Source organism: Siphateles boraxobius, unplaced genomic scaffold (genome assembly GCF_051911475.1).
Source record: "Siphateles boraxobius isolate OS27281-9 unplaced genomic scaffold, OSU_SipBor_1 8, whole genome shotgun sequence".
In the NCBI taxonomy this organism is placed as follows: Eukaryota; Metazoa; Chordata; class Actinopteri; order Cypriniformes; family Leuciscidae; genus Siphateles; species Siphateles boraxobius.
Window position 1 is genome coordinate 35,793,849 of NW_027509208.1, and position 26,448 is coordinate 35,820,296.

General features: G+C 43.3%; 1 protein-coding gene across 2 annotated transcripts in view; it reads right to left on the bottom strand.

Annotated features, from left to right (window-relative positions):
• The window catches only part of olfcb1 (olfactory receptor C family, b1), a 90,299-nt gene that overhangs the window by 41,569 nt on the left and 22,282 nt on the right, over positions 1–26,448 (bottom strand). For both annotated transcript variants that reach the window (XR_013200068.1, XM_077221193.1), the window contains exon 2: positions 23,323–23,732. Coding sequence is in view for 1 of the 2 variants with exons in the window: in XM_077221193.1 (XP_077077308.1) it covers positions 23,323–23,519 (197 nt within the window). In the remaining variant the exon portion in view is untranslated. The remainder of the gene's footprint in view (positions 1–23,322; positions 23,733–26,448) is intronic.

Here is a 26,448-nt window from a genome sequence, read left to right on the forward strand (position 1 = left end):
CCTCACTTCCAGAAGACTCAAACCTGCCTAGTGATGCTGCAACAGACATCGCATCTTCCTCTGTAGCTTCAACTGAAGCACGCGGGCCACCAGAGGGTAGACCCGCGGGAATCAGCAGTTCACTAGCGGGCACCGTCATTGAAGAGGGGGGCTGGGGTCGCGGACACATAGTCGGCACCTTGTTCCAGACCGTAACCCTCAGGTCACCCTGGCCACCAGCCGCAGGGCGGGGGGTGGATGAGGGGACTCTCACTCTTGCGAGTTCACGGAGTCTCGACCGTAATGACGCGATGGTCATGTTCCCACAGAGAGAACATGAGTCATCCACGAGCGCTGCTCTAGCATGATCAATGCCCAAACATACTATGCAACGCTTGTGCCCATCAGAGTCCAATACCAATCTGCCGCAACCAGAAGTACACGGGCGAGACATCTTTAAAAAGACGTGCCACGTGTAAGCTCTTTTTGTGAGAGAAAACTCAAGTGTTGAAGCACCCGGGGAGAACGCACAGACTAGCAGACCACTGCAACAGATCAGCAGGAAGCACGCTCTCGCCGTAGATCGCCGTCACACCAACACTCGAGGTACTCGTTTGTAAAGCTGACAATTCAGAGATGGCTTGTGGAGAGAAGAATACACTTGGCTCCGAAGCGAAAACATATCTGCTTGCTGCCGGCTTCCTCCTTTTATACCCACGAGGTGGGGCGGAGTCGCGCCATGCAAATTCCGCAGACCCATGGCATTTCTTTGCCATTGGCTTGTTTTGTAATACTCGAAGTTGATAGGCTTTCTAAGCGAAACCCCATTCGTCGTCATCCGACGTAACTCGGAGTGACAACGAAAGGGAACTGTAGCTAATGAATTTGAAACACACCAAAATATAGCCAAATTGTAATTTAATTTAACATTTGTTATTCTTCAAATTAAATAGTCTTTACAAACATAGGCTATATGAGCTAGATTCAACTAATCAATATACTATTGTTATTATATTGGGGCGGTTCTAGGGTGAGTGGATATCTGGGGCTTAGCCCAGAGAAATCCATGTATGTGTCAGGATACAAGGAATAAACTTTAAATAAAATGTTTAATATTTGTTTTTTGTTTTTCTTTCATTGTTTTTTTGTTTTTTGTTTTTAACTAGATAAATCTTTCTGGCTTATTAAAATTAAAAGTCACAATGTCACACAGAGTCAAACTGAAACATCAATCCACCCTCATCAACAAAAATGCAATAATGCATTCCAAAGTAAGAATACCAAACATTCCAAGATGCTATTTACAAACAAAGGGAACAGAACCGGTCAAGTTCAACATCAGGTCAAGTGCAATTCAAGTCAAGTCAAGTCAAGTATGCTTTATTGTCAGTTCTACTCCATGTACAGTACATACATACAGAGAATTTAAATTGTGTTACTCTCAGACCCATGGTGCTTACCAATAACATCAACAGTAAAGCCTAAAAATCTAGATCAAATATAAAAATACGACTCTCTAATAAATAGTAAAAGAAAAAGAAAACAGCGTAAAACACATGACAAGTAAAATGACCAAACAATGCCGATAAAAATATATTTAGTGCTTATTCCTGTCTGATTAAAGTTAAAAACTGTTAAAAACTGACTGATGAGGTAGTAGAACGTCCGTTCTATGCTGAATGAGGTAGTAAGCAGACCCATGCGTCACCAGTGACTGGTGCATCAACATAAGCCTAGGGCAGACTAGGGAAAGGGGGGGGGGGGGGGGGGGGGGGATTCGCTGAATTCAGCTTCCTGATAGCCTGATGAATAAAGCTGTCCTTCAGTCTGGCGGTCCTGGCCTGGAGACTCCGCAATCTCCTCCCTGATGGCAGCAGACTGAAGAAGCTGTATAACGGGTGAGTGGGATCTCCTGCAATGCAGAAGGATTTGCGGGTGAGACGGTTTTCGTAAATGTCCTGGAGGGAGGGAAGAGGGACACCAACGATCTTTTCAGCTGCTCCCACTATGCGGTGTAGGCTCTTCCGACAAGATGCGTTACAGACCCCCTACCACACGGTGATGCAGCTCGTCAGGATGCTCTCAATGGTGCCTCTGTAAAATGAGTACATGATGGAGGGCGCAGCTCTGGCTCTTCTCAGTTTACGGAGGAAGCAGATATGCTACTGTGATCTCTTTGCCAGTGCTGCTGTGTTTACGGTCCAGGAGAGGTTCTCAGTAATGTGCACACCCAGGAACTTCAATAGCAATTGATAGCGATTACACAGCACTTACAATTTGCATAAATAATCGTATGAGGCTAATGTATCAAATCTCAAATTTGGAATACAGAATTATACATTAGAATGGTAACGTTGCTTTGCCACTAGATGGTGGCAAGCCACTGCCTTAATTAGTGAGTCGGTTTATTCAATCAATTCGTTCAAAACAGATGATCCATTTAGAAAAAAAGTAAGAAATGTTTTTTGAATAACGGGGTGAGTGAATCGTTTACAAGCAAATTCATTCAGTAAACACCGTGATGCTTTGTTTGAAACCATTTTCGTGCACGCACGTGTGTGTGACTGTGCTGCCTAACCATTAACTGTTAGACGATCAAAATGTAAATCAGACACAATTTAAAACCGAATAAGAAATATAATACTATGATTAAAAGTTACAGATACCAGCTGAAGCTGTTGTATCTTGTTTTAGTGCTGGCTGGGGGTGTTTTACTTCCTTTTTTTGAAGAATGTTGATATACCCATTTTACTAACTTACACATCAACAAACCGCCTGGCTCCAAAATATATAATTTCATTGGCTGGATGATCGTACAGACGCTGAACTTCTCATCCAATGTTGGCCAGTTTACATGTCAGTCAGAAGCACTAGCCTGAGTGGGCGGTATATTGACGGACACTGTAGATGTGAGAGTCGAGAGATATACATTTAATTAATTAAATTCTAATAAAAAATATTTTAATGTACATGAAAACTCAGTGATGGTGCGTACAATGCATGGTAATAAAAACATTCGGGGCTTTACTGAAAACATTCGGGGCTCCAGCCCCCTTAGACCACCCCTAGCGCCGCCCCAACAATAATATTATAAATATTAACAATAGAGATCGCTAGGACATGTGACCAACTGGGCGGCAACGTCATCAGAAGGCAAAGAATTATGGGTATGTTTGGCCCGTTTATATGGGCTGGCATAGCAGGCTAGTGTTCTGGCATGAAAGAAAAAAATAGCGTGAAAAACAGAATATAATCCTACAAAATGCAGCGGGCTAAAGAAAACATTGTCGGACCATACCAGAAAACTGTCGTCCGTTCAAAAGTATGCTAATGTTTTAAGCACCACACTCCTCGCTCTCTCTCTTATCTATCTGCATGCAGTCAGAATTCATGTCAAGATTTCAATGCTGGAGTGTGTGTGTGTGTGTGTGTGTGTGTGTGTGTGTGTGTGTGTGTGTGTGTGTGTGTGTGTGTGTACTTGTCTACCTATCTAAGTGGGGACCTTGGTGTCGTTACACACTCACCAACAGGGGACCGCCGAGCCAAGTGGGGACATTTTTCAAGTCCCCTGTTGGTCATGCTTTAAAACATGTCAAAATCAAGTAAAAAACGGTCTGGTAATTTTTTTACATTTTTGACCAAGTGGTGACCTGCAAGTGTGTGTGTGTGTTTAAGCCCATACTCAGCAGCGCTCCTGTAGGCTGGAGCAGGAACTGCAATGGCCCATTAACACACGTCGTTCACACTTCTCTATTGTTTGCATGGCTTGCTGTCCCAGAGAGTCTCTGAGACTGTAGAGCTGCTGTTTAACTGGCTGCTTTGTTAAGGAACTTTGGGTAACTTTGTAATAACTGCATGCTATTAATCATTAGTTAAGCATAAGTGAACTGATAATTCATCATTTATTAAGCATTAAAATACATTAATAAGCAGTATATAAATACAGCTATAAATGCTTTATTCTTGTTTTAATAGCATATCTATAATGTGTTTAATAATTGTATTTTCATACTTTATTAATGATCAATTTACAATGTCTAAATGAAGTATAGCATTATTTACCAACCAGTTATTTAGGAGTTGTCAGTGGTTCATAAGATCACTTAGAACGTGTGAGTAAATTATATATATATATATGTATATATATATATATATATATATATATATATATATGTATGTATTATAATGTTCACACGGGAATCACGAAAGATTGCTTGAGGAAAGATCATTTAAAGGGATAGTTCACCCCAAAATGAAAATTCTGTCAGTATTTACTCACCCTCATGTTGTTCAACCCCGTAACACTTTCGTTCATCTTCGGAAGACGTCACACATACACACATATGACCAGTGTCGGCCAATAGTGAGCCTGCGTGTGACGTTCAACCAGAAGCTCTACGATGTTACACTACGTGAAATCTTGAGGCCGACCGAGAAGGAAATTAATACTTGAATAAAGTCGTTATTTTTGTTTATTTTTTTGCGCACAGAAAGTATTCTCGTCTCTTGATAAACTTAAGGTTGAGCCGCTGTAGTCACTCGGACTATTTTAACAATTTCTTTAATAACTTTTCTGGGCCGGCAAGTTTCAGTCCCTTAGAAGCCTATGGAGGATTGAGACAGCTCTCAGATTTAATCAGAAATATCTTAATTTGTGTCCCGAAGATGAACGAAAGTCTTACTGGGTTAAACAACATTAGGGAGAGTAATTACTGAAAAAATATTAATTTTGGTGTGAACTATCCCTTAAAATCTACAACGTGGTAAAAATACAGACGTATCATTCTTAATATTATTTGTATAATATTATTTTTCTTATTTAACGCTCTCTCTTCATAGATACTTTCTATGCTTTGTTATGCAGTCCCTACAATTTACTTGCCATTGCTACGTATGTGCCATTGCACACACACGTCTATATTACAACCATATACATGTCTATATTACTAACAGAGCAGTATCGCTCCACACTGGCCAAGAGGGGACTCTCTGAACGATTTCTATCCAACCAAGTGGGGACTGTGTGTGTGTGTGTGTGAAGTGAACTGCCAGTGAAATCTGTCTTCATTACAGTTACATTATATATCTTTTATAAACATTATTTATATATATATATATATATATATATATATTCACACAGGCATCAGAGATCAAAATATTCATAGATAAACATATACAATATAATATTAAAAAGAGAATGACCAAACCATCAGTTATCAAAAATTTAAAAATTAAATTTGAGTAAAGACCATTTGAATCTGTTTTTCATTCAACGTGTAAAAATACAGACGGCCCGACGGCAACAGTTCAAAAGCAGAGGCGAGAAGACGCCTCTTATCATTCTTAATATTATTTTTATAATATTATTTTTCTTATTTAACGCTCTCTCTTCATAGATACTTTCTATGCTTTGTTATGCAGTCCCTACAATTTACTTGCCATTGTTATGTGCCATTGCACACACACATGTCTATATTACTACCATATACATGTCTATATTACTAACAGAGCAGTATCTCTCCACACTGGCCAAGAGGGGACTCTCTGAACGATTTCTATCCAACCAAGTGGGGACTGTGTGTGTGTGTGTGTGTGTGTGTGTGAAGTGAACTGGCAGTGAAATCTGTCTTCATTACAGTTATATATTTTTTATATACATTATTTATATATATATATTCACACAGGCATCAGAGATCAAAATATGCATGGATAAACATATACAATATAATATTAAAAAGAGAATGACCAAACCATCAGTTATCAAAAATTAAAAAAAATGTTTTTTTGAGGAAAGACCATTGAAAAGACATATAACGGGTAAAAAATACAGACAGCCCGACAGCAAACAGTTCAAAAGCAAACAAATAATACTGAATATCATAACACTTTCGATGAAAGCACTATAAAACATCTGAAGCTTTATGTTGTGGACATTACAGGAAAGTTATTGCTTTAGGAAATTAATTCTCTGTTGTGGCTTTATACTTACACTATATGACCGTTCAACATATCCCATTTAAGCTTATTGTCAAGAACACCAAGATATTAATAATGCGACTGATAGTATTGGCTGCCTATTAACTAAAACGTAATTTCTACTCTAAAATAAATAGACATGTCCTTTTTTTGTTTTGTTTCCTTTGTTTCTAGGATGTTGATGTACAGAGATAGTCAGTGCTCAATCTAAATGCAACCAAACATATGTTATTCTTTACCATACATCAGGGGACCTTTCTTGAAGATCAAATTCAAAACTTTTAAGCTGACTTTCTGCATCTGGTCATTTTGAAGGAACAAAAATGACATAACACAATTTTCTTTTAAGGTCTTGATTCATAATATAACTTCAAATATGCAACAACAACAAAAATGAACCATGCCAAGATGGGACCTGCAACTCTGAACGATGTCTACCTATCTAACAGAGGACCTGTGTGTGAACAGTGAAGTGAACTTGCAGTGCAGTCTGTCTTCATTTTATAACTTTTTGTATATATACATATATATGTGTGTGTGTGTATGTGTGTGTTTGTGTGTTCACACAGGCATCAGAGATCACAATATGCATAGATAAACATATACAATATACAATAAAAAAAACAATGACCAACCCCATCAGTTATCAAAAAAAAAAAAAAAATTACTTGAGGAAAGATCATTTAAATCTGCAACGGGGTAAAAATACAGACGGACACAGTTCAAAAGCAGAGGCGAGAAGAAGCCTCTTGTAATTCTTAATATTATTTTTATAATATTATTTTTCTTATTTAACGCTCTCTCTTCATAGATACTTTCTATGCTTTGTTATGCAGTCCCTAACAATTTACTTGCCATTGTTATGTGCCATTGCACACACAATGTCTATATTACTACCATATACATGTCTATATTACTAACAGAGCAGTATCGCTCAACACTGGCCAAGAGGGGACTCTCTGAACGATTTCTATCCAACCAAGTGGGGACTCTTATAGCCTGCAATGGAACTGTGTGTGTGTGTGTGAACAGTGAACTGGCAGTGAAATCTGTCTTCATTACAGTTACATTATATATATTTTATATACATTATATATATATATATATATATATATATATATATATATATATATATATATATATATATATATATATATATATATATATATATATATATATATATATATATATATATTTATACCACAGGCTGTTTAAATACTCGATTCTGATTGGCTGGAAGGTGTGCAGTAAAACCGTTTAATGCACAGGTAGTTCCAGTCAGTTTGATTACAGTTCGAAATTAATCCGCTACTATAAACATTGGTAACCATAGTAACAGAGTTACACTTGCAAATAGAGTGAGAGAGACACATATGAAAACGTTTAGGTTTAGGAAAACGTTTACTAATATAAGAGAAACTTTTCTGCCCAGATTTGAAACCTTGATCCCATCATTCTTTGAACTGAGTGACACTGAAAAAAAATTATTTTTGCTCTTAGAAAATAGAAAATGATAGTACAGCTGCACTAGCGGCTAAATATGTGTTAGCTAGAGACAGCTAATTCTCTAGAGTGACCCAATGTATTTATTTATTTATTTATTAAGATTTATTTACAATGCTACATATGACATGATTTATACCAGTATGTTTTATTATTTATATATAATTTGTTGATGCTTTGGCAACATTGTGTTACACAGTAATGCTAATAAAGCAAATTTGAAATTGAAAATTGAAAATTGAGAGAGAGAGAGAGAGAGAGAGAGAGAGAGAGAGAGAGAGAGAGAGAGAGAGAGAGAGAGAGAGAGAGAGAGACAGTGAAGTCTGTCTTCATTGTTTAACATATAACATATATATGTATATACACTACCGTTCAAAAGTTTGGGGTCGGTACGATTTTAAATACTTTTAAAAGAATTCTCTTCTGCTAACCATGGCTGCGCTTATTTGATTAAAAATACAACAAAAATCAGTTATAGTATTAAATATTATTTCATTTTTATGTGCGTGTGTGTGTGCGCCCGCGAGAAACTACAAAGTGTTTACTTATATTTGTGTAACTTGCACTCGCAATAAAACACAACATTGTGCTTTTGTCACACTCTAAATTCTTGTCAAGCTGTAACCTACAACTGTCACCCAACCAAACACTGTCACGGTCTTTGAATTCATTGTGTCCTTCTTGTCTCGTGTCATTGTTGTTGTGCGTGTGAGTATGGGCGTGGTCTCCTATCACTACCGCTGATCAGTGGCGCCAGCTGTTTTCTATCTCAGCACCAGCTGAATCTGATCAGCGATGCCTACTTATACTCACTGTTTTCGTCTTGTCTTTGTCAGATCGTTGTGATGTGTTCCCGGTTTTCGTTCCTGTTCCGGTCTGGCTGTTATCTGTACCTGCATTCCTGTCCTGGATATCTTCGTGTTCTTCGTCACTGATTTCTACAGCACTCTCTGGACTGGCTACCATCGCTTCACCCATCTCACATCACTCTACCGGTGTCCATCGAGGTCCCTGCATCGCTTGCCCATCCCTGTGTGTCGGACTCACTATTTCACTGTAAATAAACATCACTTACCTGCTTTTGCCTCCACTCTTGTCCTTTCCCATGACAGAACGATCTGACCACGGCATGGAGGCAGCAGGGAGATCGGAGATCACTTTTAATGAGTTTGTCTCCCGCACAGTCAATCGGATAGATTCTCAGGAGGAGTGCATCGCGAACACAGGGCGGGCAGGTAAAGCTTTAGTGATGCAGGTGTCCGAGCTCACCCAACAGCTTCAACTCCTTAGGAGTCCCGCTGCGCCGCCCACACCGCCGGTTCAACCCACACCACCTGAGCCGTCCTTCCAGTCGGAACCTCGTCTCCCTGTTCCGGAGGCTTACGGAGGGGAACCTAATTTCTGCAGGGCGTTTCTTACCGGGTGCTCAATGCATTTTTCGCTTCAACCCCGCACCTTCAACAGCGAGAAATCCAGAGTAGCCTTCGTGCTGACGCTGCTGACTGGGAGGGTGGCGTTATGGGGAACAGCGGTGTAGAAGAACCAAGACCCATGCTGCGCCTCGTTCCAGGCACTCGCCGAAGAAATGAAGAGGGTGTTTGACCGGTCGGTTGCAGATTTACACGCTGGACCTACCCACAAGTTTGAACGGCCTCATGGATTTGGCTCTCAGAGTGGATGCTAGACTCGCGAGGATGGAACGTCGTGCTCCCCCTGTCCGTTTTTCTGGAGTCACAGAATCCCCACGAGTCAGCGGCAGAGACACGGTCAGCCCCGTCGTCGATCACGAGCCCATGCAGGTGGGTAGAGCTCGACTTTCCCGGGAGGAGAAGAAGACTTATAAATGTTATAAGTCTTTTCTTACGTCTGCCTGTCCGTCTGTACCTGTTTCTGTGTTTCAGGAGGAAGCAGTGGATTTATCTAACGTGCCCGTTGAGTACCTGGACCTGAAGGAAGTGTTCAGTAAGTCCCGTGCTGCTTCTCTCCCTCCACACCGTCCCTATGACTGTGCCATAGATTTACTGCCAGGTAAGTCTCCGCCTAAAGGCAAGTTATATTGACTTTCTGTACCAGAAAGGGAGGCTATGGAGAAATATATTTCTGATTCTCTAGCGTCTAAGTTCATCCGGCCTTCCTCTTCACCGGCGGGGGCGGGGTTCTTTTTTGTGGGGAAGAAGGATGGTTCTCTGCGACCTGGTATTGATTACCGGGGGTTGAACAACATCACGATAAAGAATACTTATCCTTTGCCGTTGATGTCTTCAGCCTTCGAGAGGTTGCAGGGAGCATCGATCTTCACTAAATTGGACTTGCGTAATGCCTATCATTTGGTTCGCATCAGGGAGGGGGATGAATGGAAAACCGCTTTTAATACCCCCAGGGGACATTTTGAATACTTGGTTATGCCGTTTGGGCTGTCCAACTCCCCAGCGGTTTTCCAGGCACTCGTCAACGACGTGCTGCGAGATATGGTTGATCAGTTCATATATGTCTACCTGGACGACATATTGATTTTTTCATCTTCTCTCCAGGAACACGTGCAGCACGTCCGACGAGTACTTCATAGACTGCTAGAGAATGGGCTTTTTGTCAAGGCGGAGAAATGCGATTTTCATGCACAGTCTGTTTCTTTTCTAGGGAACATCGTGTCGTCTGAGGGAATGCGCATGGATCCTGATAAGGTTAAGGCTGTGGTAGAATGGCCAAGCCCAGACTCCCGTAAGGCCCTACAGAGGTTTCTGGGGTTCGCCAATTTCTATAGGCGTTTCATTCGCAATTTCAGCCAACTAGCCGCACATCTGACTGCCTTGACCTCCCCCAGAACTACGTTCAGGTGGTCCGATACAGCTGAGGCTGTATTCGCCAAACTGAAAGGCCGCTTTGTTTCGGCTCCCATCTTGATAGCCCCTGATCCCTCATGTCGAGGTCGACGCGTCAGAGGTGGGGGTAGGCGCAGTTCTTTCCCAGCGTTCTTCCGCAGACGACAAGATGCATCCGTGCGCGTTTTTTCCCACCGTCTATCACCTGCTGAACATAACTATGACATTGGCAACAGGGAGTTGTTGGCGGTCAAGCTAGTGTTAGAGGAGTGGCGTCATTGGTTAGAGGGATCGGGGGTACCTTCTATTGTCTGGACTGATCATAAGAACTTAGAATATATCAGCACTGCCAAAAGACTCAACTCCAGGCAGGCTCGGTGGGCTCTTTTTTTCGGTCGTTTTGATTTTTCTCTATCTTACCGCCCGGGTTCCAAGAACATCAAACCCGACTCTTTATCTCGTATTTTTGACCATTCCGAACGCCCGCTTACTCCTGAGTGCATTTTACCTGAGACCCTATTTGTCTCCACACTCACATGGGAGATCGAGTCGAAGGACAAGACGGCCTTAGAAGGGGTAACGCCTCCGCCCGGTGGCCCACCGAATTGATTATTTGTGCCGGAGGGGTTAAGGTCCGACGTCATCAAATGGGGGCATTGTTCTAACGTGGCTTGTCATCCAGGGGTTAAACGCACCAGTTTTTTGGTTAAGCAACGATTCTGGTGGCCATTAATGGCTCGCGACATTCGCAGTTTCATCTTGGCTTGCTCGGTTTGTGCCACTGGTAAGACTTCCAATCGACCCCCGGATGGGCTACTCCAACCGCTGTCTGTCCCTTCGAGACCCTGGTCCCACATTGCGCTAGATTTTTTCACCGCCCTCTAGTGGACCGGTTCTCGAAGGCGGCTCATTTCATCCCCTTGCCCGAATTACCCTCTGCCAAGGAGACAGTGGTTACTGTGGTTGACCACGTTTTTCGCTTACATGGCCTCCCGATTGACGTGGTTTCCGACAGGGGTCCCCAGTTTGTGTCCAAATTCTGGCGTGAGTTTTGTAAGTTACTGGGAGCGACTGTCAGTCTGTCCTCAGGGTTTCATCCCCAGAGCAATGGCCAAACCGAGAGAGCCAACCAGGATCTGGAAAGAGTGTTGTGATGTTTGGTCTCCAAGAATCCTTCCTCCTGGAGTCAACAGTTTTCCATGGTTGAGTACGCTCATAACTCGTTGCCAGTGTCATCCACAGGGCCTATCTCCGTTTGAGTGTAGTCTAGGTTACCAGCCACCTATTTTTCCTAGTCTGGAACCCGAAGTTGCGGTCCCCTCCGCTCACGCCTTCGTCCAGAGGTGCCACCGCACATGGACCAGAGCCCGTGAGACTCTGCTCCAGGTGGGGGCGCGCACCAAGGCTAAGGCCGATCGCCACCGGTCGAAGCCTCCCGTTTACGTCGTTGGTCAAAAAGTCTGGCTTTCAACCAAGAACATTCCTCTCCGCTCCGTTTCCAATAAAGTAGCTCCTAAATTTATCGGCCCGTTTCCTGTCACCAAAATCCTTAGTCCGGTGGCAGTCCGAATCAAACTTCCTCCGGCGTACAGGAGTTCTGCGTACTTCCTCCGTCTTCCATGTTTCCAAATTAAAGCCCGTGTTTCATTCACACTTTAATCCGCCTCTCGTCCTTTCCCATGACAAACACACACAACATCCAACCCCATTTCAAAAGAGTCTGTGGGTTACATCCTTTGGACATTAATCATATCGCATTGGTTTTCATTTCTTGTCTTGAGAGCAGTTACATATTCTACATTTATTAAAAAACAAAATCAAATTCGTTTTTAATGGTAGTATTATTTTATAAGAAAATCAATTATTTACCATTCAGATGAGAATAAAGTTAGGGTTCATTAAAATTAAGGAAAACAAATATATTGATCCTTTCTTAAAGGATAATTCAGGTATTTAGCACTTTGAGTCTATTTTCTAGTTTGTTTTGGATGAACTAAGTTAGTGGTGGGTAGAATTTTGACGATGGGTCCTGTCTCGACCGTTTGAATCTTTTATTTTTTGACCGCTTCAGAGTGGCTGTCTACAAGCATACACAAACATGTCCTTAAAACAACCCTTAACGTTCGTTTTCAAAACTGTGCAAGAAGGACTATTGCAGTTTATAACACAGCAGGTAGACGGCATCTTGAACACTGCGTTCTTCCCTCCATGCAATCAAGTCTGGCGCCTTCTGTTGTTTGTGCCGCGGATTCCCAAAATGCTTTGCGTTCACCACTGGTAATACGTCACGATTAGCAATCTTTATATTAGTAGTACTATTACACATTTTATTAAAAACATATCTGTAGGCCTACTGTAGCCTACAACTGAACAACGTATGTTTTTAATAAATATGTGTCTTTTATATTATAATTAATAAGGAATATGGTATTTAATAATTATGTTGGCCTATATCGACGATGGCGTTCCCTTAAAGGCCATGTTGCAGGGTTAATTTTTCAACGAATTTGTGCAATTTGCTTGTTGGTAATAAACATTTAAACACTCATCCAATGTATTTTATGTTGTTGGTAATCACAAAACGGAATATAATACGAAAAAGTAGGTACTATCTTACAGCGGTTTGCAATGATTCTCCTTTCCCCCACAATGCATTGCATTATGTCACCTTGGGGGCAGAATTTACCAAAGACCGCCTTGAGAGCATTGAGAGTGACTACCCAGCATAGCCGTCATTTCAACGTCTCGGTTAAATATAGACCCGATATAGTCCGGCTATGTGTAACCCACTTTTAGCCCAAATACCATTTAATCTGGATAAATTAATTTTTTTCCAAAATAACTTGTGAGATGTATGATATTCCATCATGTAAGCAAAGTCAACTGTGATTACAAGGTGTTTGGTTTGCTTTATTTTACATGCTATATATGTAGGCTGTGCGTAGCCACGATTTTGCTCGTATTCAGACCCGGCCATTGCAGCCCACTTTTAGTCAAAACTGATAATTGTAGTTTTTTGCCAGGCAGTGCATGAAATGGTTGATATTCCATCATGTTCGCATTGGTAATGATATCTGCAAGGTTCAATGTGTCATTTCACGACATGGTCGATCTGTAGTCACGATTCAGCTCTGAATTGGATGGGCTATAGGCTATGCGGTCTACTTTAGCCCACCTGGCGAAATCAAAGCAATCACATAAACATAACATTCCACAATACGATATGACTGTCTATCATTTCAAATTAAATCAAATGCAATTACATTTCTCAACCGCGAGATGGCACAATCGAAACACTACTGAGACATGACTACTGGGACTACTGGCATTGCGCGACTGGATCACTTTAACCAGATCTCGCGATAAACATTTCTGCAATTTTCTATTTTATTTTACACGAGGCAGCTGTCGGAGAGCAACGGGCGAGCGACACTTTGAAAACCTTCAAATGTATACATCGATGTTGTAAGTATGCGTGTTATTTTTGTTATGTTCATTGTTTAAATTAGTTAGTTGTTATAATGGGTAGAAACCGTGACATTTTAACATTACCATTGCAGAGTAGGCTACTATTTTTCTCCAACAAGTTAACATTACCTGCAAGTGTTATTGCAAATGTGTGCCCTTAATCTAAAATGTATCTTAATTCAAGGTGTTAAGCAGTACTTGAATACACCTTGTGGTGCAACCTGGACACATCGTCAGTGATACTCCCGGGGTCATAGGGTGTTTCGGGTCTTACATCAGACACCCTCACCCGGGCGACCCAGCCGGGGGTGATCAAGCCCCGACTTGTGTCCAGGTAGCGCTCTACGCCACGCGTCCCCCCTCCTTAACCAGAGCCACCGTGCTGCCTTTTCAGCGGCTTCCAGGATGTTCTTGATGGCTCTTTGCCTGTGCAGTCCGCAAATCCCTAAGAGTCCCAGGACCCGGTGTAGAGACTGGCCTGCGAAGCCCCTACAGCCCACTTCAACAGGCTCACAGCGGGCCTTCCACCCATTCCTCCGACACTCCGCTACCAGATCAGCGTACTTGGCCCTCTTTCTTTCCTGGGCTTCCTCCATTCTATCTTCCCAGGGGACCGTAAGTTCCAGTAACACCACCTGCTTACTTGCTGCGGACATCAAGACCATGTCCGGTCGTAGTGATGTAACTGCAATGGTTTCTGGGAACCTCAATTGAGTCCCCAGGTCCACCAGGAGGTGCCAGTCTCTTGCTGTTGCGAGGACGCCCCCTTGGGTCTTTCTAGGGGGCTGAGGCTTCTCTCCTGCTCGAACAAAGGCAATTGCAGACTTGGTTGGATGATGCTGCTTGCTAATGTTAATGCCAGTGCTGATGGCGTCTGCTACTGCCTTCAGGATCTGGTCATGGCGCCAACGATAACGCCCATCTCCCAAGGCTTTTGAGCAGCAGCTGAGGATATGCTCTAATGATCCCCTTTTCTGGCAGAGTTGGCAAGCAGGTGAGTCCACCAGGCCCCAGGTGAACAGGTTGGCAGGGCTAGGAAGGACATCATACACTGACTGGACCAAGAACTTGAAATGGTGTGGTTCCGCCTTCCAGAGTTCTGCCCAAGTGATCTTACGGCCAGCTGTTTGCTCCCACTTTGTCCAGGCCCCCTGCTTGGACATGCCCACCACTCTGCTGAAGCGAGCTTCCTCAACCTCGGCTCGTACCTCCTCCTGGCTAAGCTTCCGCTTCTCCTTTCCTCTGGCTTTGCTGTAGCATGGCTTGGGATTGCTAACAAGCCCGGCCCGCCCAGTAGCCACCGTACCCACCAGGGTGCTATGCCGCAGCCTTGCCTCCGCCCGTTCCACTGCATCCTGGGCGCGCCACTTCCTTCCTGTTCTGACCTCTACCCCTGCTGAAGAGACCTTGGTGTCAACTGAGTCTCGGTAGAGCAGGACTTCTCTGGCTCGGGTGACCTTGAACTCCTCTGCCAGACTGCTAAAGGGAAGCTGTAGCTTGGTGTTATGGCCAAAGAAAGCAACGCTGCTTAGGCTCCGTGGCAGGCCCAGCCACCTGCACAGAAATCGGCTGACCTTCCGCTCAAAGCCCTCCACGGTGGTAATTGGGACTTCGTATATCAGCAGTGGCCAGAGGAGACGAGGGAGGATGCCATGTTGGTAGATCCAGGCCTTAAACATACCAGGAAGCCCTGACTTATCCACTGCCGAGAGCCATGTGTCGAAGTCATCGCTGGTTCCCTTCCGTGCGGCGGTGTCCTTCAGGTTGTGAGTGAAGAGCTTGCCCAGGCTCTTCACTGGCTTTTCTGACACTGATGGAATTCTGGTGTCTCCCAACATGAAGCGGAACTGATCAGCTACTTTTCCTTTCCTCAAGACCAAGGACCTGGATTTCGCGGGCTTGAAGCTCATTCTTGCCCAAGTGATGAGCTGTTCGAGGCTTCGCAGAAGCCACCTGCATCCGGGCACTGTGGTTGTGGTGACCGTGAGATCGTCCATGAATGCTCTAATCGGGGGTGTCGGGTGCCTGATCTGGACAGTGGACCTCTACATTCCACTTCTGCAGACTTCACGAGCATATTCATGGCCAGTGCAAACAGAGTCACAGAGATTGTGCAGCCTGTAATGATGCCCTTCTCCAGACGATGCCACTCCGATATTGAAGTCCCAGAGGACACCCTAAGACTGAAGTTGTTATAATAGTCAAGGATGAGATTACGAATCTTCTCTGGGACGTGGTATCTGCTCAGGGCCAATTCCACCAATCGATGTGGTATCGATCCATAAGCATTGGCAAGGTCCAGCCACAGCACTGCCAAGTCCCCTTTGCCCTCTCGTGCCTCCCTGATCAGCTGTGTCACCACCCCTGTGTGTTCAATACACCCTGGGACCCCTGGGATTCCTCCTTTCTGCACCGAGGTGTCTATGTAGGTGTTCTTAAGGAGAAACCCCATCAGACGATTGGAAACAATCTTGAAGTAGATTTTGCATTCAACACTGAGGAGGGAGATTGTCCTAAACTGCTCGATGCTACTTGCATTTTCCTCCTTGGGAATCCACACGCCTTCTGCATATCTCCACTGCTGAGGTACTTTCCCTCTTCTCCAGATGGTTCTTAGAATCTTCCAAAGACGTTCCAGAAGCCTGGGGCAATGTTTGAAGACCTTGTATGGAACTCCACTTGGGCCCGGTGCTGATGATGTTCTGGCCGATTTGATAACCTCTTTGACTTCCTTCAGGGTGGGTTCGTTGATGTTAAAGAGGGTGCTAGGTTCAGGTGGACAAATAAGGGCTGCACAGTGACCAAGGTCGTGCTCCCTCATGCCATCGCTATAGGTGTTACGGATATAGCGGTTGATATCCTCCTCAGGACATGAGAGTTGACCACTGCGTTTCTCTCCCAGCAGCTTCCTTGTAAAACCGAATGGATCTGCAATGAAGGCACTGCGCCTACGGGCCCTCTCCTTGCCCCTCTTCCTGTGCCACTCAACCCGCCGAAGGGTGATTAGCCTTTTCCTTACCACACCCCTAAGTTCTGCCAGGGCTACCTTCTCCTCCTCGCTTGCCTTCCGGTACTGTCTCCTGAGTGTCCTCAGCTCTTGTCTGTGTTGGGTAATCTTGACCTCTCGTCGATTCGGAATTGGTGCCGCAGTAGACGTCTTGGTGGCGCGCTGTTCCTTGGCGCCAAACCTTTCTGAAGCGATGCTGGTTATGAACGTGCTCATGGTTCGGAGCCTCTGGTCCACACCACCCTTGGCTGTTACTTCAAGGGCTGCATCAACATCTTCATCAAACTGGCGCCACACTGACTCTTTGTTGGCAGCAGGCCACAAAAACCGACGCCGCTCTGATGGTCTGCTTTGGGGTGTAGCTTGTGGTGCTCGGAGGCTCTGGGCACTGTGGTATGTATCCGGGCCTGGTTCCTCCTCCGTCTCACCAGGTGCTGTACTGAGTACTGGCACTGTGCGTTGCGTCACAAGCTTCCTTAGGCAGCCCATCCTGGTCTGGTGTATTTTTAGACCAGTCGTGTTTTTGCAGACCTTGCCACATTTGCAGACTGCACTCGTAGTCAATTGTCCATTTGCATTAGTCGTTACCAGAAAAACAGTCCGTTCAGGGCGATCATTCTCCCCCCCTCTCGGGCGCCCCTGGGGGTATTTCTCCTTAGGGTTTTCCGTAGCATGTTTTGGGTGCTCCCTCTCGGGAGCTGCCGTTTGGGGTGCTAACCCGCCCTGCCCTGGTTGCCGTCTCTCCGCGCTGTCCACTGTCTCTCCAGCAGTCACCACACTTTCGAGGTCGTCATCCAGCCTTTTCCTGGAAGTCAATGGCGATGCCATGCTGGCTTAGTACTTGATTACACCTTGTGGTGCAACCTGGACACATCGTCAGTGATACTCCCGGGGTCATAGGGTGTTTCGGGTCTTACATCAGACACCCTCACCCGGGCGACCCAGCCGGGGGTGATCAAGCCCCGACTTGTGTCCAGGTAGCGCTCTACGCCACGCGTCCCCCCTCCTTAACCAGAGCCACCGTGCTGCCTTTTCAGCGGCTTCCAGGATGTGCTTAATGGCTCTTTGCCTGTGCAGTCCGCAAATCCCTAAGAGTCCCAGGACCCGGTGTAGAGACTGGCCTGCGAAGCCCCTACAGCCCACTTCAACAGGCTCACAGCGGGCCTTCCACCCATTCCTCCGACACTCCGCTACCAGATCAGCGTACTTGGCCCTCTTTCTTTCCTGGGCTTCCTCCATTCTATCTTCCCAGGGGACCGTAAGTTCCAGTAACACCACCTGCTTACTTGCTGCGGACATCAAGACCATGTCCGGTCGTAGTGATGTAACTGCAATGGTTTCTGGGAACCTCAATTGAGTCCCCAGGTCCACCAGGAGGTGCCAGTCTGTTGCTGTTGCGAGGACGCCCCCTTGGGTCTTTCTAGGGGGCTGAGGCTTCTCTCCTGCTCGAACAAAGGCAATTGCAGACTTGGTTGGATGATGCTGCTTGCTAATGTTAATGCCAGTGCTGATGGCGTCTGCTACTGCCTTCAGGATCTGGTCATGGCGCCAACGATAACGCCCATCTCCCAAGGCTTTTGAGCAGCAGCTGAGGATATGCTCTAATGATCCCCTTTTCTGGCAGAGTTGGCAAGCAGGTGAGTCCACCAGGCCCCAGGTGAACAGGTTGGCAGGGCTAGGAAGGACATCATACACTGACTGGACCAAGAACTTGAAATGGTGTGGTTCCGCCTTCCAGAGTTCTGCCCAAGTGATCTTACGGCCAGCTGTTTGCTCCCACTTTGTCCAGGCCCCCTGCTTGGACATGCCCACCACTCTGCTGAAGCGAGCTTCCTCAACCTCGGCTCGTACCTCCTCCTGGATAAGCTTCCGCTTCTCCTTTCCTCTGGCTTTGCTGTAGCATGGCTTGGGATTGCTACCAAGCCCGGCCCGCCCAGTAGCCACCGTACCCACCAGGGTGCTATGCCGCAGCCTTGCCTCCGCCCGTTCCACTGCATCCAGGCCTTAAACCTACCAGGAAGCCCTGACTTATCCACTGCCGAGAGCCATGTGTCGAAGTCATCGCTGGTTCCCTTCCGTGCGGCGGTGTCCTTCAGGTTGTGAGTGAAGAGCTTGCCCAGGCTCTTCACTGGCTTTTCTGACACTGATGGAATTCTGGTGTCTCCCAACATGAAGCGGAACTGATCAGCTACTTTTCCTTTCCTCAAGGCCAAGGACCTGGATTTCGCGGGCTTGAAGCTCATTCTTGCCCAAGTGATGAGCTGTTCGAGGCCTCGCAGAAGCCACCTGCATCCGGGCACTGTGGTTGTGGTGACCGTGAGATCGTCCGTGAATGCTCTAATCGGGGGTTGGCGGGTGCCAGATCTGGACAGTGGACCTCTACATTCCACTTCTGCAGACTTCACGAACATATTCATGGCCAGTGCAAACAGAGTCACAGAGATTGTGCAGCCTGTAATGATGCCCTTCTCCAGACGATGCCACTCCGATATTGAAGTCCCAGAGGACACCCTAAGACTGAAGTTGTTATAAACTATGAAACTTATCATTACTATTTTTTTATTATTATTATTAAAGATACCAATATATTTTTGTTTTTAGATTAGAGTAGGAAATAATAGTTTTTGATTTAATGCAAATTTTCAAAGTATACTTTACAAAAATCTTAACAGCAAGCAACATAGTGCAACATGTTCTCAACCTGCTCTGGATGGTTCATAATGCATCAGAAGATTAGAAATTTACTTTGGCCTTGAAATGTTGATTAATTTAATAACCAGTTGTAGTATTTTGATATGAATTCTTTGACAGACAGATAGCCAGTGTTAAAACCTCTGAACTGGAGTGATGCAATCCACTTTATTTGATTTAAAAATACTGTTTATTGCAAATTATCCAGCAATCAGTCAACAAAGTACAGCAATTGAATACAGAACACTTGTCAATGACTACCATTAAATGTCTTGTTACCAACATTCTTCAAAATATATATATTTTTTGTGTGTGTTCAACAGAAGAAAGCCATACAGGTTTGGAAACCAAGTCAAAGTGATTTCACTTTTTTATTTTTTTAAGTGAATTACCCCTATAAGTATCTTTTTATGTTCATTAGAGTTATTTGAGTAAGTAATAAAGAATAATTTATAGGGATAGTTCACTTTGAAATAACATTTTGGTATGTTTTAGCTTACCTTAAGGGCATCCGAGATGTAGGTGTCTTTGTTTCTGCAGTAGTTTAAATTTTGATGTTTTTAGGTCAAACTGTTCTTGTCTGTCAGTCAGTATTATAATGCAGATCTATATGGTCACACTACCGGATAGAGCACGATTGTTGTCACGATTTGTTATGATTTCTCTTACATTATGAGCGTGCTTTTTGACGTGCCTACATTTGTGATTTAAAAATTTTGGTCAGCAGGAAAAATTGTCTAACGACCAGTTCTGTTTAAGAATTACTGAAATCGAACTGAAAGTCTCGTACAGAATGGTTCAATACGTGTATCGTTACACCCCTAAAATATATGTATGTGTATATATATATATATATATATATATATATATATATATATATATATATTAGTGCATCACCATTATGCAGGCAAAAAATTTCAATTATTGATATTAATTAATAATATTGATATAAATTATATAGTCTCAATCTATATTCCGTTAACTCTATATTGGCCAGCTCTAGTGTGCATCCTAGCAAAAGTGAATGACAGTAATTAGTTAAAAATGATTGTCAACAATGCTTTTCTTGAGCAATAATTTTTTTTCTTTTTTTCATTTGGCAGACGCAGTGATGACCAACTTTCCTTCGGCGACTGAATGGGAAATAAAAAATGCAATTTCTGGTCATTTTAAACAAGCACCAGGGAGAGCAGGGGGTGGTGGTTATGGATATAAAGCTAACAATTAATTCTTAAAAATTTTAGTATCTTAAGTTGTTTTACATATTTTCCAATATTTTATTTGTTCGTTTTTATGTTTGAATGTTGTCTAAGTTGTTCATATAATTGTTCTAAATAAACCCTTTATATTCAATTAGTTTGGATGGATTTTCATTTATGAGAACCTGTTGTATTTGAGTGAAAAGAATCCTTATGCCTCATTTTGTTGTCTATTACATGTATATATAGTGTAATTGATGACTAGTCTATTCTTGGGCTATGATTAGACGTCTATTAAATTTTCACTGACAGCCCAAAATCACCTTGTTTTAGCCTAGACCCATATTGTCTATTAGACGTATATATGTAGTCTTTTAATAGCTGTCTAATTGATGACTAGTCTATTCTTGGGCTATGGTTAGACGTCTATTAGACGTATGAATATAGTAATTCAATAGCTGTCTGATTGGCTATTCTTGGGCTATGGTTAGACGTCTATTAGACGTATATATGTAGTCATTTAATAGCTGTCTATTCTTGGGCTATGTTTAGACGTCTATTAGATTTTCACTGACAGCCCCAAATTAGCCTCGTTTTAGCCTAGACGTCTGGGCTGTGTTTTGACGGCTATTAGACGTCTATTAGACGCAAAATTGCTTGCTGGGTAGAGAGAGACGAGTAGTAGACGAGATTATTCAGATGGAAGATTATAGATAAATTAAATAGATAAATACATAGATATAGATAGATATATAGACTACATATATAGACAGACAGATAGATATAGATAGATAGGCTAGTATATTCGGCAACTGCACATCCAATGGCGCGGGCGCCTCTGACGTGCGACCAACTCTACGTTGTCAATCTACCTACTATATATTTCTATCTATTTATCTATCTAGCTGCTAGCTATCTATGCTAACGTTATGCTATCTGGCTGTCTGCCTATCTCTCTCTATACCGCCCACACAAGCACCACGTTTGCAACAACATTCTCACCGGAGGAAGAGATAAACGCTTATGGTGTGTTCACACCGAACGCGAATAGAGAGTCAAATACGCGTCTAGTTAGACGCTTGAACATTCGCTCGAGTTCAAATATTTGAACTTGCGCGGAAGACGTTCGCGGCAAATGCATCGCCCAATTCGCGTCATTCGCGACGCCCGGCGCGAATGATGCGTCTATTCACGTCTCGGCATTGACTTTGTATGTAATCTACTCGCGCAAATAATTAAATTTGCGTTCAGTGTGAACACACCACGCCCATATAGCTAGCATGATGCCTTCTATTTCTAGATGACAAAGACAAAGTTTACCAGTACTACGAAACTATGACAAAGGTTACCGGTACTTATCTGAACTAACGTCATAATCACTGCCACTAGATAAAAAGACAGATTTTTCACTTGGTGCTATTCAATGACAGTAAAAAAAAATATATGTCGTTATTGTGCACTGCTGCTCCTAGACTAGCTCCAGTGCTCATTGCTGCGTTGCTAAATGATAGCAACTCACCAGGACACTTCACCAACTCTCCACTCATTCTCCTCGGACCATGCATTTAATTGGCTTTAACGGCCATCAGTTCTTGGCAATTCCTCATTTGCCCTCTCACGTCTGGCAGGTTCGAAATTATACGGCTGCGGGCCATCATACATGTTGGCTCTGCCACCTCTTCCTCATCCCAGTCAGTCGCCATATACTAGACTGAGGCTACCTTTCCTCCACTTCTCCCCAACGTGACGTTATCACCGAATTGCGTAAAAAAAACCTGTTACTACCAAAAACGTAAAAAACTGGTCTTTAAGAACCATTTTTGAGACATTTTAAAAATGATATATATATCTTGAGTGATTTATGTAGGCCTACCCATTAATCGACAGTGGTGGTTAACCTGCAACATGGCCTTTAAATAACTATGTAGACGGTGGAAGGTGTGAAAGAGGAAAATGATCTGATGAAAATGAAAATGATCCAGCGGCATCTCACTGATGGCCGCTGGAGATGCCACCGAAAGTGCCGCTTCGAGATGCCAGTGCCGCATTTTGCGCTTGCTCTCTCTCAATTAATGAGTAAATAAGCAAGTTAATGATCAAATAAGTAAGCCCCACCCCCGCAAGATTATATTGTGTATCGCCGATCTCACAGGCTGACGATAGGACGATATAGAAATGGAGCATATCGCCCAACACTAAAATGGTTATTTTTGTTATAAAATGAGCGATGGTTTGGCTTGATAAGACTCTTATTCCTCGGCTGGGATCGTGTCGAGACTCTGAAGCTGACATTTGGATCTTCAACCAGTTGGACTCCATTGAAGTCATTTTATGGAGAAAAATTCCTCAAAAACCTTAATTCCTTTTTCAAAAAAGGAAAAATTCATTTTTTATTCCTTAAAAAAAAAAGAAAGACATGAACATCTTGGATGACATGGAGGAGAATAAATTATCAGGAGGTTTTAATTCTGAAGTGAACTAATCCTTAAAATAGAATAATAATAGTACATGGAAGCAACACCAATTAAAAAACAATAATGATTTTTTTCCTGTGTTTTACTGTAATTCTCAGATGATATACCAAGTGAGATTTCATGAACTGAACTTGTAAACACTTAGTCACGTTAGTGGTAGTAAATATGTGAGTGCTGTGTTTGTGTGGTGATTCACAGGTACTCACTCGGTGCAGACGAAGGGCTGAGGTCTGGTTCTCTTGTGGAGGTTAACCACTTTAGAGTGAATGGAGCTCAGAATGGCGATGTTGACGTCTCCATCCATGAACGCTCCACTCAGGGAGCTGGGAATATCACACCGGACCCAGAGAACAGAGCTCAGCATCAGCACGGCCAGCACACACAGATCCAGATGAGACACCATCGTGAAAGAACATGAGCGCACACATCAAATCAAGTATTTATTGTAAAACTGGTTCTGCTTTTCGGGTGACGTGAGCCAGAGGGCTGGCAGTGTCTGAACGATTCATGTTTCCCTGGAGGAATGTGGAGTTACAGTAACACTTGTTCACGTTTGGTAGAACGGAGAGACTTCAGGATCTGGTTCAGCGGGCCTGTGATCAATCCACCGTCAAATCTGACCAAAGAAACATTTCTGATGAAACGGAGATCAGAAAAATGACAAACCAACCAATTGAAGCTATAGCTATTAAGTAAAAGAAGTGAGAGTGAAATGTAAAGAGGTTTGATGCGCACACACACAGAGTGTCTCGTGTAATACAGTATAATGTCCGACATCTTGACATTTCATGTCACTGAATGTCTCCTGTGAGATGTTTTATCTGCTAAACCAGTGATGATGAAGAAGTGGACTCATGTGTTACACATTATCAACCCCAACCTGACACTTTAATAATGATAAATGTACATCACTGCTTACATTGTGCTTAACTTAGGCCATTATGGTGCCTTACGTGAGCTTACAGCGACAGAGGGAGATTTCCAATGACTGATTCATCTCATATATGTCAAATATGATATCATACAGCAAAACCTGAACCCAGTTATGCTGTACATACAGTATTAAACATATCAACATGAAACACTGAATATGAAAACACAATAAAAGAATATTAAGACAGACACCTGAAAAATGTTTCACAACTTGTGTCCATCTTCTGTGTATTGATCAAAAGATTCAAGTTGGGAACATTATGATCTTTATGATGGATTTTTGTCACTGAAATCCTCAGTGTGCCTGATTGATTTCTAAAGATATATTTTACAAATCTATTTCAAAACTGTATTTTCTCATTAATATTTTCTTTAACTTATCGTACAGTAATAAAAAAAAATATTTTAGATGGAGACTTTGTGTTCTCTGGCTTCAGAATTGGAATTTTTTTCTTCAGGTTCTTTAAAACTGGAAACAGAAAATGTTGTAAAACTGGATGAATGTGATTCTTCAGTAAACACTGAGTATAAGATAAAATCAGAAGTCGAGGAGTCGAGCCACAGGTCTGATTACATTTTTATCGTTATCGTTATCTTTTTTGTTGTTGTTGTTCAAAATTAGGACATACAGCAGGAAAACAACATCTTCTGTACATCAGTAAAGTCTATGGACAAATCACAAATAAGCCAGGGAGGTCAAGGGGTTATCAAAAAAGTATAGAGTAAACAAAGACAAAAATATAATATATATATTATTTTTTTTCTTAAATAAATATATTGTAATGCTTACAGAGCTCATATGATTTAACAGCTTTTTTGTTTGTACACTCAGATACTGAGATAACATAGTGCTTAATGTTAGCAGCAAGCTCCAAAAAGCTTCTTTTTTTTTTTTTTTGGAATTTTGACTTGTGCAAATAAAATTTGGTCAAATGAATAAGCAAATTAACCACATAATACTCAGAACATAATTTTTTGTCATGTTGAGTGAATCCAAGCAATACATTTTCCCACCGCAATTCAAATTGAGGGTAAATATGGACAACAATAAATTGAGACAGTGTGCTCCAAAGTTTCTTGGTATGTGGGAAAGATCAAAATAAATGCACCAGTGTTTCGTTTAGCTCTTCAGAGAAAGTACAGCTAAAATCCAAGTCTTTTTTCAGTTCCCTTTCAAGGGAACTTCGAGCTGCGTCAAACGCTGCGGGAACGCCCCTGCGTTGTGCGTCATGAAGCACGTATGGAATCAGCCCAATGGAGAGATGAAACGTCATAGGCGGGTGACGTCATCGACCAGGAAACTATAAAGCACCCCAAAAACACAAGCGCATTAGCTTCTGTGCTTTCAGTCGCGCTACATGTGAATCTGTCCCTGTGTGATATTGTCTGTCTTACATACCCTGCACCACACAAACAATTTATCCCTATATATATATATATATTGAGAGATTATGGCGGACGAACAGCAGTTTAGAAAGTGTGTTCCTCCCTGCTCGCGTTATTTAACGAGCGGGGATACACATGATCTTTGTGTTGTTTGTTTGGGAGTTCAGCATGCCCAGTTTGCTCTCGAGGGAGCAGACTGTGAGCATTGCGAGCGTTTGCCGTTAAGGACGCTCCGCTCCCGCCGATCGCTCTTTGAGGAGAGCGGTTCGGTGCGCGCTCCCCGCGGTTCGGGTCCCGCTTCTGCCGAGGCAGAGCGGCGGCGCTTATCGTGGGGATCGCAGATGGATCTCACAGCGGGGTTTGAGACGGGCTCTGCCTTATCTCTCCCTTCACCTGTGAGATCCAGTGCCTCAGTCCCGGGTTCGGAAGCACGCGCTGCGGTTTCTTCCGCTCGGGCTGAGGCACCAATGCTGCAGCTATCCAGTTCTGAGGAACTTGATGTTGTTAGTGTTGAGGGAGATGTGGAGGATTCGCCACCCCACACTCCTGAGAGTGATGAGCTTATGGAGGTGTTAACAAGAGCTGTTGAAAAACTTAATATTGAATGGCCAGTGACTAGACAGGAGTCTGTTTCTAAATCAAAGTTGGATGAGAGATTTTTGCCGTCACGTGTGCAGCCTCCACGCCGGTGCCTGCCGTTTTTCCATGATCTCCACACCGAGGTGTCGAAATCATGGAGAAAACCGGTGTCATATAGAGTGTTTAGTCCCCAGACTTCAACATACGCTAATATTATGGGAGCCAAGGCTCATGGTTATGGTGCTTTGCCTCGTGTGGAAGAGACGCTTGCGAGCCATCTCTCCCCCGAAGCAGCATCATCTTTTAAGGCACCGGCATTACCCACCAAGCCTTTAAGAAACACTTCGGCTTTGGTGGGTAAAGCATATTCGGCAGCAGGTCAGGCTGTGTCATGTCTGCATACTATGTCAATCTTGCAGGCATACCAGGCTGAT